Source organism: Peromyscus eremicus, chromosome 6 (genome assembly GCF_949786415.1).
Source record: "Peromyscus eremicus chromosome 6, PerEre_H2_v1, whole genome shotgun sequence".
Taxonomy (NCBI): domain Eukaryota; kingdom Metazoa; phylum Chordata; class Mammalia; order Rodentia; family Cricetidae; genus Peromyscus; species Peromyscus eremicus.
In genome coordinates, this window is record NC_081421.1 from 76,413,970 (window position 1) to 76,429,011 (window position 15,042).

The 15,042-nt window shown below is 38.1% G+C and overlaps 1 protein-coding gene across 2 annotated transcripts in view; it reads left to right on the forward strand.

Moving 5' to 3' along the window:
* The first annotated feature begins 753 nt into the window (after nucleotides 1-753).
* The window catches only part of Csde1 (cold shock domain containing E1), a 30,894-nt gene continuing 16,605 nt past the window's right edge, over nucleotides 754-15,042 (forward strand). Inside the window, exons 1-5 of one of the 2 annotated variants that reach the window (XM_059265979.1) lie at nucleotides 754-864; nucleotides 11,740-11,938; nucleotides 12,971-13,080; nucleotides 13,486-13,578; nucleotides 14,196-14,293. In XM_059265979.1, coding sequence (XP_059121962.1) covers nucleotides 11,740-11,938; nucleotides 12,971-13,080; nucleotides 13,486-13,578; nucleotides 14,196-14,293 — 500 coding nt within the window. In that variant the 5' untranslated portion in view covers nucleotides 754-864. The remainder of the gene's footprint in view (nucleotides 865-11,739; nucleotides 11,939-12,970; nucleotides 13,081-13,485; nucleotides 13,579-14,195; nucleotides 14,294-15,042) is intronic. The other variant, XM_059265980.1, reaches the window with a different exon arrangement.

A 15,042-nucleotide genomic window follows, 5' to 3' on the forward strand; every position in this document is an offset into this window, starting at 1 on the left:
AGTTTTTCAGGTCCTAATCAGATTCCCTATTTTAATTGTCTCTGTTCACCATGTTGATTTGCCACTGGTACAGTGGTGAAAGGAGTATGATTTCTAGGATAGTATGTGACATGCAGCACCCAGCCTAGCAGCTGAATTTTGTGTCCTGTATTCTAGTTTTCTCTAGTGTAAACTCCAATGGGGAGTTATTTTATGTTTTCCATAAAACATAACACACTGTTGGTTTCTTTAAGATGCTTGTCCCAGCTGAATACTATATTGTGTAACTTGCAGGTGATCGGAGTTGGGAGTTAGCAGGACTTTGGAATAATTGGGGGTCTGGGCAGAGGATGTAGGCAGTCCTCACTTGAACTCTCCAAGAGTGAGTGCTTCCAAGTTACCTGTATCACAGGACAGTGATTCTAAGCCTCCCACCCTTTGTCCCTGGTTCTTTACTAGCTGTAGTTTGTCTTTGTTTCTGCTTCCAGTATGAAGTGTAACGGAACAGACTTTACCACCTGAAACTGCTGCTTCAAGTTCAGATCAGGCAAGGAACAGACCCGGAACAACCAGCAACACCAAAGAAGAGTACACAAGTTGAAGACACAACACTTGATCTGAAACAAGAAGTTTGTGCCTACTCAACAGCTTTGAAAGAGCACTTCCCAACGCTGCTAGTAGTCTTTGTTTTCTTCAGTGCTGTGCTGTGAGATTGCCCGGTGCAGCAGCAGTTGTATTCTTTATTAGCTTGATAGATCATTTCCTCTCGCTCCCTTTATTTTTTTTTTTTTTACATACTAGCAACTTTCATCCTTTGGAACTTGTGCTGCAAAAGAAAAGTCAGCAAATACTACTGAAAGTGCAATATTTGATTATCACTGCGAGGTAGGTTTTGTATTTTCATTGGTTAAGAATATATAAGCTGGGCATGGTATATGGATGTATGGTTTACGTGCTTACTGTATTGTTATGTATTGCTAGTGCTGGAGTCTGGTAGTGAATTAAGTTTTCATGAACTTACATTTAAAGCATTTTATTACAAAATATCACTGTTAAATGTAGACTAAAAGAAAAGGTTCTAAGTGCTGAGAATATAAGAGACAGTTCTCAGAGGGGAGGTGTGTAGACAAAGCAGCACTTTGTCAAGAAAAAAAAAGTCTTCTGCTAGAGTACAGAAATCACAGTTCTCAGGTTGGGAGCCTGACTGTATTGAGCAGTCCAGTTACAAACAGACTAGAGAGTACAGTTTTAAGGGGATCTGGAGTAACTGGACAGGGAAGCTTTTTGGAGCCAGGTTGTGAACAGAGTATATTGGCTCTGTTCTATATGTATGAGAGCCATGGGATGGTTATTAGCATTTTTAATGGATTTTGTTTTTCAAAGGTAAGATGGCTTGATTCCTTTAGATTCATTTGAGAGATAATTTGAAGATGAGAAGATCTGCTGAGATCAAAGAACAGACAGTTGAGACAAAGGCTTATCTGTATAGATGGAGAAACAGGCAGACCATGGGGTTCTAATAGAGTCTTGTAACAGGTTCAGTGTGAAGATAAGCCTAATGAGAACCAACTTAGTCCATCCAATTGTCCAAACTAGAAAGCTTGTCATTCACTGAAATACGAAGTTTGTGTCAGAGCTTGTTGAAATTGAGACCTACAGTTTGTTTGTAATCAGAAGTCAATGCTAAAGGCTAGGCGGTGGTGGTATACCATTGATCCCAGCACTTGAGAGGCAGAGGCAGGTGGATATCTGAGTGCAAGGCCAGCCTGGTCTACAGACCAAGTTCTAGGACAGCCAGAGCTACACATAAGAAACACTGTCTTGAAAAATCAAGACAAACAAAAACAAAAAACAGAAGGCAAGGCTACTAGTATGGGATGTTAAAGAGTTATTGAGAGAATTAGGGTTATAAAGAGCAATTTGTCTTTTTAGTTTCTAGATTTTCTAAAATGTAAAGTCTTGGAATTGAGAAGGGAATCATTAGGTTATAAGTGGTATAAAGGGGAAATACTGTGAAGAGAACCTTAAAGAATAGCAGCACAACCACCTAGGAAGGAACAAGAAGAAAATGATTTCAAAAAGTTGACAACCGTATTTTAAAATGTTGCAAATGAAATTGAATGGAAATAGTTTGTCTTATTTCAAGAAGCACACAGGCCTATTGTGGATGAGCATTGCTTCTTTTTATTTAGTGCATGTGTGTCTGGGTGTCTAGGTGTGTCTCTGAGTGTATGTTTTTGTGTTGTGTGCTTGCAAGATCCTTCAGAGACCAGAAGAGACATTGGATCTCCTAGAACTTAATTTCCTAGGTCCTTAGCAAGAGTAGCAAGTAAGTTCTCTTAGCCACCACCGCCAACTCCTATCCCCATGTCCCCGTCCGTCCCGTCCCTCCCCTCCCCCCCCCCATTTCTCTGTGTAGTTTTGGTGCCTGTCCTGATCTCACTTTGTAGACCAGGCTGGCCTCTAACTCACAGAGATCTGCCTGGCTCTGCCTCCCAAGTGCTGGGATTAAAGGCGTGTGCCGCCACCACCCAGCATTGTTTCTTTTCTTTACTCTATCTCCCTCCCTCCCTCCCTCCCCTCCCTTCCTTCCTTCCTTCACAAGGTTTCTCTGTGTAGCCCTGGCTATCCTTTAACTTGCTCTGTAGACCAGGCTGGTCTAGAACTCAGAGATCTGCCTACCTCTGCCTCCTCAGTGCTGGGATTAAAGGTGTGTCCCAACACCCCAGCTCCTCCTGTATTGTTTCTTAATTGATAACTACTCTAGTGATAAATTTATCTCCATAACCAATTTGAAGATATTTGTTCCAGCATGTCTTCTGTCTTCCTCATCTGATTTTAAGAGTAAGTATAGGCTGTTTGTTCTGTTGGGCTAAATGGAGATGCCTACCACAAACTGAAGCTTCTTATAAGCTAAAGGAAGAGGTTAGGAAGTACATGTGCTTCTTTCTAGTCTCGGTTTCTTGGCAGACTGAGGCAGGACCTGATCCCACAAATGGAAGACAGCATGGGGTAACAGCAAGACTGTATCTTAAGGATGCAGGGCAGTTGTGTGAAATACTTAAGTATTCCATTTCCCCATTTATTTCACTGATGTGAATTACAGAGATGGATGTAAATTAAATATTTCATTTTCTACAGCTTGTTCTAATCTTTATATTCTGATCTAATCTTTGTATTCTGAATATTGCTACATGAACATTTTCAGTACATAGATGAATATACCCTATGTACTCCCCCCACTATCCACTATCTGAAAATAGAGCTATATGCATACTTTAGCAAGCAAGATAAAACTGAGGTAGAGGATACTGGCTGTAAAGCATGTTCTGATAGTACACTTGTAAAATGCTTAGATGAAAAAAAGTGTGGTTAAGGAAACATTTGGTAATGTGATGGAACCCTTGGGTGTGGTTAGTTTTAATTTTTAGGTTAGCATACAATGAAACAGTGGGTTTAACTACTCATTTCCAGACATATATGTGATACTGTGGAACCCTAGTGAATTTTTGTGGTATGATGTGGTTTGGTTTTTCTAGACAGGGTTTCTCTACAGCCCTGGCTGTCCTGGGACTCAATTTCTTAATTTATAGGAATGAGTATAGATAGATAGATAGATAGCAAGAAACAAAGGGCTTGGGAAGAGATTTCAGGGTAAGTGGAAGTACACAAGAATTAATTTGAATCGTTTAATTAAAACCCTCTAAAGATGACAAAAGAAGAACAAATACAGGACATCCTGTTGTTTTTTTCTGAAGATAATTTTCATATTCAAGATGATAGCAGCAATATCAAGAGGAAAATTAATGCTTTTAATGGCTGAGATGATGACAGGGTAACTTGCTAACTGCTAGGGGCATAACAATAAAATAAATGGAGACTGTTACCTGAAACTAAAGGCCGTGTTTTCAAAGTCAGCACAACAGTGCCTTTTTCTCCCTTACTAGTGAAAACCTAGGAACATCAGCAAGGACATTGGAAAACTGATGCTACACTAGTTATATGGAGAAATGTAATTCTGATAACAGTTTACCAAGAAATTTAAGGTTCTGATTTTTTTTTTTTTTAAGGGAGTTAACCAGCCATATGTTCCAAATTCTCTTGTGCCTGTTTTTCTTAAAGACCTAATAATGAGCAGTTGTGCTAACTAGACACCTAATCTAAGCTTTTTATGTGAAGCAGGGCCATGAACTATCCCAGCATCCTGAGATAGTTATGAATTTAGAACAATAAAAGAGTACAGACTTTAACAATTTAAGCTTGATCTCTGTAAATTGAAACAGGTTAACCAACAAAGGGTACTTAAGGCTTAGAGGTTAAGGCTGTTTGCAGCTACTTCTAGAGGACTCTTTGAGTCCTAGTATCCACTTTAGGTGCTAGGCTCATAGTGATCCAGTACTCTCTCCTTGACTCCACGGGTACCCAAACACACGTGTCATACCCACACGTAGATACAAATAGAATTTTTTCTTTTAGTGACTTAAAAAATAGATTATAATTTATTTGGTTGGTTTTGTTGTTTTATGACAGGGTTTCATGTAGCCCAGGCTGTTCTCCAACTAGTGAGGATGACCACCTGCCTCCACCTCCCAAGTCCTTGATCTACAGGCATGCACTGGTTACAGGGTTTTTGCTGTGTATTTTGTTGTTGTTTGTTTTGTTTTGGACTAAATCCATTCTAGAGGTACTAAAAGGAAAAACCTGATTTCCCTGATGTGGTTTGTTGAGAGATTGTATGAAGGACATGTGTTTTAAGTGACAACAGTTGCTAAAACTTTAATGCACCTAACAGAGAAATGATCATTGTTCTGTATTAATTAAAGTACTATAAAAATAGTGAAAAATATTTTAGTAATAGTTACTTAAAATCTACTGAGAAAACAGTAGTTAGTATGAAGAACTTGTGTTTAGGAAGTTGAAAGGAAAGCCAATATGGTGGTGCACATCTGTACTCCTAGCACTTAGGAGGCTGAGGCAGAAAGATTGAGGAGTTAGAGATCATCCTTAGTGACTTATTTCAGTCTGCCTGCAGCTGGGCTACATGAAACCCTGCCTTCAATAAACCAGCTGAAAGGAACAGTGGAAGTTAAACAAAGAGATGTTTACTGTAGGCATGCAGAGCTACCTTTTTCTAGAACTGGCTTTGAGGGAAATAACTTATAGAATGGAATTGTTAGTAGAGAAACAAGCATACTAGATCACAAACATTTTCTCACAGGAGTTAATGGCATAAAATTATAATGACTAGAACTTATATTTTTATTTTTTATTTTATATGCATTGTTGTTTTCCCTGCATGTTTATCTGTGTGAGGATGTCAGGTCCCCTGGAACTGGAGTTGACAGAACTGTCCTGTGGATGCCAGGAATTGAATCTGGGTCCTCTGGAAGAACTGTCAGTGCTCTTACCCACTAAACACTCTCTCCAGCTCTTATTTTATTTAAGGGAATTTTGAAATCACTTAAGCTCTGACTTTATATTTGAGGAAATCTCTGGAAAATTAAATGTAACTGAGATCCTAATCTATATGAATAGAACCTAAATCAGTGCAGATACTGTAAGCACTTAAGTCCTGGTTAAATGAATAAGCCAGTGTGGGTTAAGAGTGTGATGAGCCATGGCACAGTTAAGAGCACTTGCTGCTCTAGCGGAGGACCCAGATTCAATCCCAAACATCCATACGGTGGTTTACAACAATCATCCATAACTCCAGTTTCAGGACATCCTAAAGCTTCTTATGGCTTCCTCCGGTACTAGGCACTCAAATGGTACACATACAGATGCAGTCAAACACTCATGCAAAAAAAAAAAAAAAGTTTAAAAAGTGTGAGCCATTGAGTAAGAATTGGATTCTCTTTTCACTTTTGCTACTTTTTAGCTCTTTTCACTTGTGGGGTCTTTTATTTATTTTATATGCAAGAGGTTTGTCTGCATGTATGTGTCTGTGCACCACATGTGTGCCTGGTGTCTGAGAAGGTAAGAGGATTTCAGATCCCCTAGAACTAGAGATACAGATGGTTTTGAGCTGCCATGTGGGGCCAGAAATTGAACATGTGTCCTCTGCAAGAGCAACAAGTGCTCTTAACCACTGGGACAACTTTCCAGTCCCCGTATAATTTTTTTTATTACAGCGTAAACATTTTTGTACAAAGCCTCATGTAGCTCAGACTAATTACAAAGTGAATATGTAGCTCAGGATGGCCTTAAATTCCTGATCCCACTGCATCCATCTCCCAAGTGCTGAGATTGCAATCATGTATCATCACACCTAGCTCTATGCTATTCCTGCCTGACCTGGAAACCTGCTGTGTAGGCCCAGCTAACTTTCAACTCATAGATCATCTGCCTTTGCCCCTTAGTCCTGTGGTGTGCGCCACAGTATCTGACTTATATATTCTTTCTGATTCCTGCATGACACAATTAAACTTGTGTCAGAGCTCAGTGTGGGACCTCTGTATGATAGTATGAGAGGCTGTAACTCAACCTTATCTCCCCATTTTGATAAATGCTACCAAAGTGGGTATCAGAAAGCTTACACTAGTTTATTACCATGAAAGTATATGAACGTGTTAGCTCTATCAGAGGGTTTTATTTTGTTTGTTGTTTTTTGTTTTTGAGACAGGGTTTCTCTCTGTAGTCTTGACTGTCCTGAAACTTGTGGACCAGGCTGGTCTCAAACTCAGAGATCTGCCTGCCTCTGCTTCCCAGGTGCTGGGATTAAAGTCATGCGCCACCACAGCCTGCCTGTTAGAGGATTTTTAAATCATTGACAAAGCTCAAATTTTCCCAAAGTCTTCAAAATTAATTCATTGATTTGTTCATTTGTTGTAGAACCTTTTAATAGTTCAAACAAGTGAATATCTACACTCATGCCATCCACTGATTAGACTCTAGGTATTTAGCTGAACAAAAAGTCATAGTTCTCAAAGAAAGTCATATCTGGTAATTTAATTCTACACATTTCCTTAAATTCTTTAATACCACTATGAAATTAACTGCATATTTTTCTGAGTAGGAAACTTCACATACATAAAAAAATCAAAGGTCTTTTGGGTTTTTTTTAAATTGATTTCAAATCCAGAAATTGTGATATTCCTCTCCCCCCCCCCTTAGGTTTTTTTTTTTCACTTTCTGAGCATTTTGCATTACATAAGTAGTGACTTTTGAGGGTTTTATTGAATATTTCATTTTGTTCATTAGTGTGTACTTTGTGTCTGTCCATCGTGTTGTCTGTCATTATCCCCCCTCCTTTTGCAAAATTAGCAATGTAGACCAGGTTGGCTTTGAACTCAGATCCTCCTGTCTCTTCTTTCCAGGTGCTGGGAAAAGGTTTTTGGCAATGTTGGTGAACAAATGAGTTGTAATTACATAAAAAATATATAGTTTTTCCAAATTACTAGGAGTTCTTTGAAAACATTAAAACATTCCCAAGGTTGTAGTCTCAGCAGTCAAAAGGTTAAGGTGGGAAGATTGCTATTTCAAGTCTAGCCTGGGCTACATAGTACAAGGCCAACTATAACTATATTATGAGACTCTGGTTTAAAACATCAAAAAAAAAAAAAAAAAGTAAAGTTGAGTAGTATCTGTCTTTTCCTATGAGGGATAAAACAGTACCTAAAGTGGTTAAAGGCTACAGAAAAGAGCATAGGTCAGTGGAGATTTAGAGAGAAGACCAAAGAGCAGTATAGTCTGGATCCCAATATCTTGTTCCTGAGTTAAGTTTTAGAAGGAAATGCTGGTGTCTGTCTTTTCAGATTCTGGTTTATTTTTCTTGGGTGAGAAAGTAGTGATTCTTCCTACCTACAGAGTGCTGTATAGTAGGAATGGAAACTTGAAAATGAATGGTGGTGATGGATTAGGCTTACAGTTTTCTGGGTTTTATGTTTCCTATCACATGGGTTTGTCTGTCTTTTCATTTAACAATCCATGTAGTAAGACTAAGGTCTAAACATAAAGAAATAGGACTTTAAAATTCATGAACTAAGTCAGCCTAGAGTAATGGTCCTCAAATTGATTATATTACATGTCAGTAAGAAGCCTGTGAAAATATTATGGATTGCATTGTACTGTAGTTGTTTTGGAAGAGTGCATATAAAAAAAATGAGCAGTATTATGGAAATAGGTTACCTGTTTATACAGATTCATGTCATCTTCATTAGATAAGTATGGTCTGTATACTTTTTTTAGGGAAGTTTTTGTTTGATTCTGTTTGTTTCTAATTTTTTTGGTCTTTGCTTCCTAGGTGCTAGATTTAAAGCATGTGCTACCATGCTTTAAGTATTTGTTTTGTGTTGGAGCAGTGGCTCTCAACCTTCCTAATGCTGCAACCCTTTAATATAGTTCCTCATGTTGTGGTGACCCCCACTATAAAATTATTTTCATTACTACTTAACTGCGGTTTTGCTACTATTATGAATTGTAAATATCTGTTTTCCAATGGTCTTAGGTGACCCATGTGAAAGGATTGTTGACCCCCCCTCCTAAGGAGTTGTGACCCACAGGTTGAGAACCACTGTTTTGGAGGATTGTTTCTGTTTGTGCTATTTTACCTTCTTTTGTAAGACAGGATTTCACTGTAGTCCATACAGGCCTCAACTCAATAATCTTCCTGCTTTGGGCTCTCAGATGTTAGGATTGTACACATGAATCACCATGCTTGGCTTTTTTTTTTCTTTGTTTTGTTTTAAACTTCATCCTATTATGAATTGATACCTCAGGGACTTTATATATATATATGCGCAGTATGTTTTATTGTGACTAATATAAGCCTGACATACTCATTAGATTTCATTAAGTAGTCGTTTCTTTCATAATGAGGTTGAATAGCTAGTACTGGGAATAGAAGTGTCAAGTCCTGTGTGCTTTGCTTGTACTTAACCTTACCTTCCATATAAACGTCTGCAGAAAGTGCTTCTGCTGTGGAGTTGGCTAGATAACTAAATGTGTAGGGCCATTCAATTGGGTATGTTTAAACTGTAGTGTGCTGAGAGCAAATGAGTAAGGAAATAAGGACTTGACTGTCAACCTAGTGCGTTGTAGTTCAACTCTCAGAATATTGGCATTATCTGAGAAATTTAACTGTCTGATATACATCAGTTTAGTGAAATCTAAGATGTAAATACACAGTAATACTTATACGAACTAATTTTTATTTCAGCAAAAATGTATTTGTAGCGTTTTTCTATTTCCCATTGGATTAGAATTGAGAAGAAAATTGGCTTAGTAGTCTCTAGAGTTCTTGTTTTTGTTTTTCGACACAGTTTCTTTGTGTAGCCCTGACTGTCCTGGAACTCACTCTGTAGACCAGGTTGGCCCTGACTTAGAGATCGCCTGCCTCTGCCTCCCAAGTGCTGGGATTAAAGGCTTGCACCACCACCACCAGGCCGCCTCTAGAGTGTTCTTATGACATTTAAAATAATTATAACAGGATAATGATTGTTTAATGTATCTGAGAATACTCTTCAGTTTGACCCTCATTTACTGATTAGACTCGTAAACATCATGCTATGTTGCCACAGCTATTTGATATGGAGAACGTATTTACCTTGTCATCAGATCATCAACCCACTCCTGCAGCCCCTCCTTCACTCTCTTTACCCTTGTCTTCATCTTCTACCTCATCTGGGACAAAAAAACAAAAGCGGACCCCCACATATCAGAGATCTGTAAGTCAGGAAAGGGGTGATCCAGTTTGTCTTGCATTGTGTTCAGCATGGCTTATGAGGGGTGCGTGGTCTAGTTGAAGTGCCTGCAGACTCACTTTATAACTTCCTAATCGTTTCTTTCACTTTGGATTTTGAAAGATAACTTTAGGAGTTTAGGACCTTGCTGCTCAAAGAAAGTCTAAGGACCGAAGCATCAATATTGCTTGCTTAGATCTTGTTGGAAGTGGAGGGTTTCAGATCCTTATCTCCACTCAATCTGATTCTTGTGTTTTAATTAAATTGCCAAGCGGCTTTAGTTGGAGAGAGCTTAAAGCCCATGGTTTGAGTCATCTAACAGTGGATTTTGGCAAGTGATTGTTTCCTCCTTGGTAAAATGTGCATAGTATATTACTTTTATGGACTTTTGTGAAAAATTAAGTTAATGCAGTTCAGAACAATGGAAACAGAGCTTAATTACTAACAACTGTGCTTTGATTTGCGTATTTTGAGCATCCCGTGTATTATTTTAACTGTTTCTTTTTTTATTTTCGAGACAAGGTTTCTCTGTGTAGCCCTGACTGTCCTGGAACTCAAGAGATCCACCTGCTCTTGCCTCCTGAGTGCTGGGACTAAAGTTGTACACCAGCAAGACCCAGCTTAACTGTTTATCTTTCAAGAGTTTTGGTCCTTGGGGCTGGAAAGATGGTTCATTGGTAAAGAGTGCTGGCTGCCCTGCCAGAGGACCCAGGTTTGATTCCTAGTACCCCCACTGTCTGTGACTGGTTCCAGGGGATCCAGTGCTCGCTTCTGGCCTTCATGGACAGTAGGCAGTATAGGGTACACAGACATACATGCAGGAAAAATGCTCATCATTCACATAAAGGATTTTGCTCCTTGAAGATATATATCCTTTTAGTAATTGCCCAATGTTTCAAGTAAATGAAAATGCTTATGTCATAATTTCAGTGAAAGGGACTTTTTAAAAGATTGGGAGATGGTGCTTCTGTGGTAAATTACTCAGCCTTTACCAGATGCTTTTTCCATTTTACGATTCTTTTAAATTTACAAAATAATTCACTTTTATGATTTATAAAATACCCAAGGTAATAGTATTTGACCTAAACAGATTCCATTGTATTGTATTGTATCAGCTTCATTTTTTTACTGCAGAATGTTTCTTTGCTTTATCAGATCTTAGAATTGATCATAGAAACAGATTACATTATTTAGAGATGTCATGATTGTCTGGGTACTGCTTGGTTTCTTAGCAGGGAAAAGGTCTTGAATGTTCTTAGGAATTAACTAAACATTGTTAGACAACTCCTCTGCCCCCACCCCCACCCCACCCCCCACCCCCCGACAGGGTTTTTCTTTGTAGTTTTGGTAGCTGTCCTGGATCTCACTCTGTAGACCAGGCTGGCCTTGAACTCACAGAGATCCTCCTGGCTCTGCCTCCCGAGTGCTGGGATTAAAGGCGTGCGCCTCCACCTCCGGGCTAGACAGCTCTTTTTGGCTGGGAGTTTTGTATTAGAGTTTTCGACTCAAATTTTTTCAATTATTTTTTTCAAGGACTTGAGCATTCATTGTGCCACAGGTTTTTTTTAGTTTGAATTAAGTATTGAAAGTTTATTGTGTTAATCTCTACTAACTTTATGACTTCAGCCTGCATGGCTTTCTAAAATAGTATGAATATATCTACTTAGATACAAACAAAGGTGTTAACGAAACTGGTAGTTCTAGGTAACCAGTTTTTTATATTGATTATTTTTGTTCTGTAATTGTTTCAGTAATGTTAAGTTAATGTTAAAGTTAATATCATTGCTTTACCTTAGTATTAAGCTGCAGGAATTATTTGGTTTTGTGAGTGAAAATTCTTTTAAGTGACAGCAATTACTTAAAATAATAGTTTCTTCTGAGATGTTAACTAAGTATTTCAGTAGTAAATGTCTATAAATCAACTTTTTAAAAGTCTATTTTAACTTCATTTTCTTTGCCTTTCTATAGCAAAGATAAAAAGATCTGTTAATCAGATTTAGTATGCTCTGGAAATTATGAACAGATCTATGTATATTGAGTGGTTTGTTTTGTTTTGTTTTGTTTTTTCTTTTTAAAACAGATGAGCTTTGATCCAAACCTTCTCCACAACAATGGACACAATGGGTACCCCAATGGTACTTCAGCAGCACTGCGTGAAACTGGGGTTATTGAAAAACTGTTGACCTCTTATGGATTTATTCAGTGTTCAGAACGGCAAGCTAGACTTTTCTTCCACTGTTCACAATATAATGGCAACCTCCAGGACTTAAAAGTAGGAGGTAATCTGTCAGCTCACCTTTTAACTCCCTATTGCATGTCTACTAGTTCCTGAGAGTGCTTGTTGGTGTGTTATAAGCCAGAAGAGATGAACATTTTAGTTATGCTAACATGAAATGTATATTCTAATTTTTATTGTGGTGTGGTGTCTTTTTGAGATTTGAAAGACAACTGGGAAAAAGATACATTTGAGTATTTTTTACTTTAGATAGATACTTAGAAGATTTAAAGGAATGAAGTTATGTGGTTTCTATTTCAAAACAAAACCAAAAAACCCAGGAGGCTGGAATGGTGCCACGCAGTTATGAATACTTGCTGCTCTTACATAGGACCTGCATTCATTTTCTAGCACTCACACCTCAGCTCATATTCCAGTTCCAGGAGAAGATCTGATGGTCTCTTCTGGCCTCTGTGGGTACCAGATACAAAATGTTGTCTACATAAGTACATGTAGGCGGAACTCTTACACACATAAAAAAATCTTGGAGGATGAACTTAGAACAGTGGCTTACATGAATATTTGGTGTACCAGATGCTGGAGGTTCATGCTATTTAGCATTACTTTGTTTAATCCTCTCATTGATCTTGTGTGTTAGAAATTATTCTTACCTTATAGATAAGAAAACCAAGGTATAGAGAAGTTAAAATAAGAAGTTTCTAAATATTGTAGTCTTGTGTTATCTCATTTGTAATGTGTGTAAATGCCATGGAAACTAGGATTGGATATCTGGCTATTTCAGTCTAAGGCAGTGGCTCTGAAATGCTCCTGTGTATCAGAGTCACTCAAAAGGCTGGCTAAAATACCTATTGCTGTACTTGATCCCCAGAGTTTGTCTTTGCCTAGGTCTGAAGTAAGGCTCAAGAATTTGCATGTCTCCTAAGCTCCCAGGTAATGTTGATGCTTCTGGCCTAGGAACCCACTTTGAGAACCAATGGTCTAAGGCAACTCAAATATTACTTAAAAGTAGAATTCAGAAGCAAGATGCCATTTTTCAAGCATTAGTCCAACAAACATAACACATTCTTTATTTTAGATGATGTTGAATTTGAAGTATCATCTGACCGACGGACTGGGAAACCTATTGCTATTAAATTGGTGAAGATAAAACCAGAAATACATCCTGAGGAACGAATTAATGGACAAGTTAGTGACTTTGATATTTTGTGTTTCCTTAGGGCCCCATATTTGAATATCTTTCACATTAGAAAAGGAAGATTGTCCCCTGCCTCCTCCTCAGTTTGCACGAAGAGAGCTCTAGTATATAAAGATAACTTTTAAAATTAGATCAGAAGCACTGGCATTTCTTGACCTAAAATAAAAAAAAAAATGGTCAAGACTCAATTTGGGTTTTATACATAACCCTAAGTCTTTACTTACAGTCAGTTTGTATACTGTAAGTTTGAAACTTGGCAGCATGACATCCTCTTGTGGATCATATTAAAATGCATCCCTATGTATAGTATAGAGGATATTAGAACTCAGTTGATATTGCACAGTGCTGCTCCTGAAATGATTAGCAATGGAAATTTTTTTTTTTTTGACTGGTAGGTTGTGTGCGCTGTTCCTCACAACTTAGAGAGTAAATCTCCAGCTGCCCCGGGTCAGAGTCCAACAGGGAGTGTATGCTACGAACGTAATGGGGTAAACTTGTGTATTTTTCTTAAACCTTTGCCTGATCCATCATGTGATCTATAAGCGTACTTTAAAATTCAAAGTAGAAAACGTAAGCTAGTTGCTAAAATCATTATTTTTAAATTTGGTTTTAAGAGGCTTCAAGTGCAGCATAATAAAATTATTTTTAAAGAAAAAAATCCATAGGACTTCCAAGTGTGTTAGCTTGCCCAAGTGTGACCTTAGTTAGAACATTAAGGTAAAATGCTCCTTTAAATCACTTTTTGGTGGGTTGTGGGGAGGGGGAATTTATTTCTGGTTCCTTTTAAGCACTAACTCCAGTTTTTTATTTGGAATGCCTTATGTAAAAATTGTCTTTTTGAAATGTAACTACAGTCTCTGGGCAAATGCTTCCACGTGTGTAAGCTTTTTGAACTTGGATTGCTGCTCAGCTGTGGACTCAGAGAAGTCATCAGCACCATGGAGGGGGAAGTGTGTTTATGAATAAGACAACTTACTTGTCATACTGCCTATAACATTAAGAACTTTGGCTTTAAACTGCCAGTAGAAAAAGTATTTAAGTAAACTACATTGTACAGTGAATGTGCATCCTGCTGAGATAATAATAATAGCCTGTTAATTCACAGGAAGTGTTTTATCTGACTTACACCTCTGAAGACGTGGAAGGGAATGTTCAGCTGGAAACTGGAGATAAAATTAACTTTGTAATTGATAACAATAAACAGTAAGTTCTCCAATGTTTTCCTAACCTAAATGATTCTTTTTTAGTTATATTAAAAAATTTGAAGTGAGAGCCTGGTGTGATGGTATGCCTGCCCTCCTGGTAGTCCTAACACTTAGGAGGTAGAGGTAGGCAGGATCAGGAGTTGTAGACCAGGCTGAGCTATCTTAGATCCTGTTTCAAATAACTAAAGGGGAGGTCAGGAGGGCAAATCTAAAATGATTTAAATATCTAACTGGCAAATCTGGGTACTTTTCATGACCTTTGAAGATTTTTATTCAGCAGCTGAGGTCTTAAAGGTCTGTAATTATTTTGTAACCAGGTATCAGAATATAAAGGTAATTAAAACATTGTCCTTTGGTTGGTTAGTTGGTTTTGGTTTTTAAAGACAAGGTTTTTCTGTGTAGCCCTGACTGTCCTGGATCTCGCTCTGTAGGCCAGGCTGGCCTCAAACTCAAGATATTTACCTGTCTCTGCCTCCCGAGTGCTGAGGTTAAAGGCGTGCACTACCACCTCCCAACTCAAAACATTGTCATTTTCAGGGAACTACCTATTCAGTGAAGATTTTTTTGAAGAAGCACCAATACTTAAGATTAGTTTTGAGAGAATAATGAAAAGTCAAGTAAGAAATGAGGAAAACTGTGGTCAGAGATGTATCATGACATTTTGGGGGAAATGGCTAGAAGTTTGATTTAGCTGTGTTGATTGGGTTGTAGGAGCATGAGATGAGCTTTATTGCATGATCCTTGAAA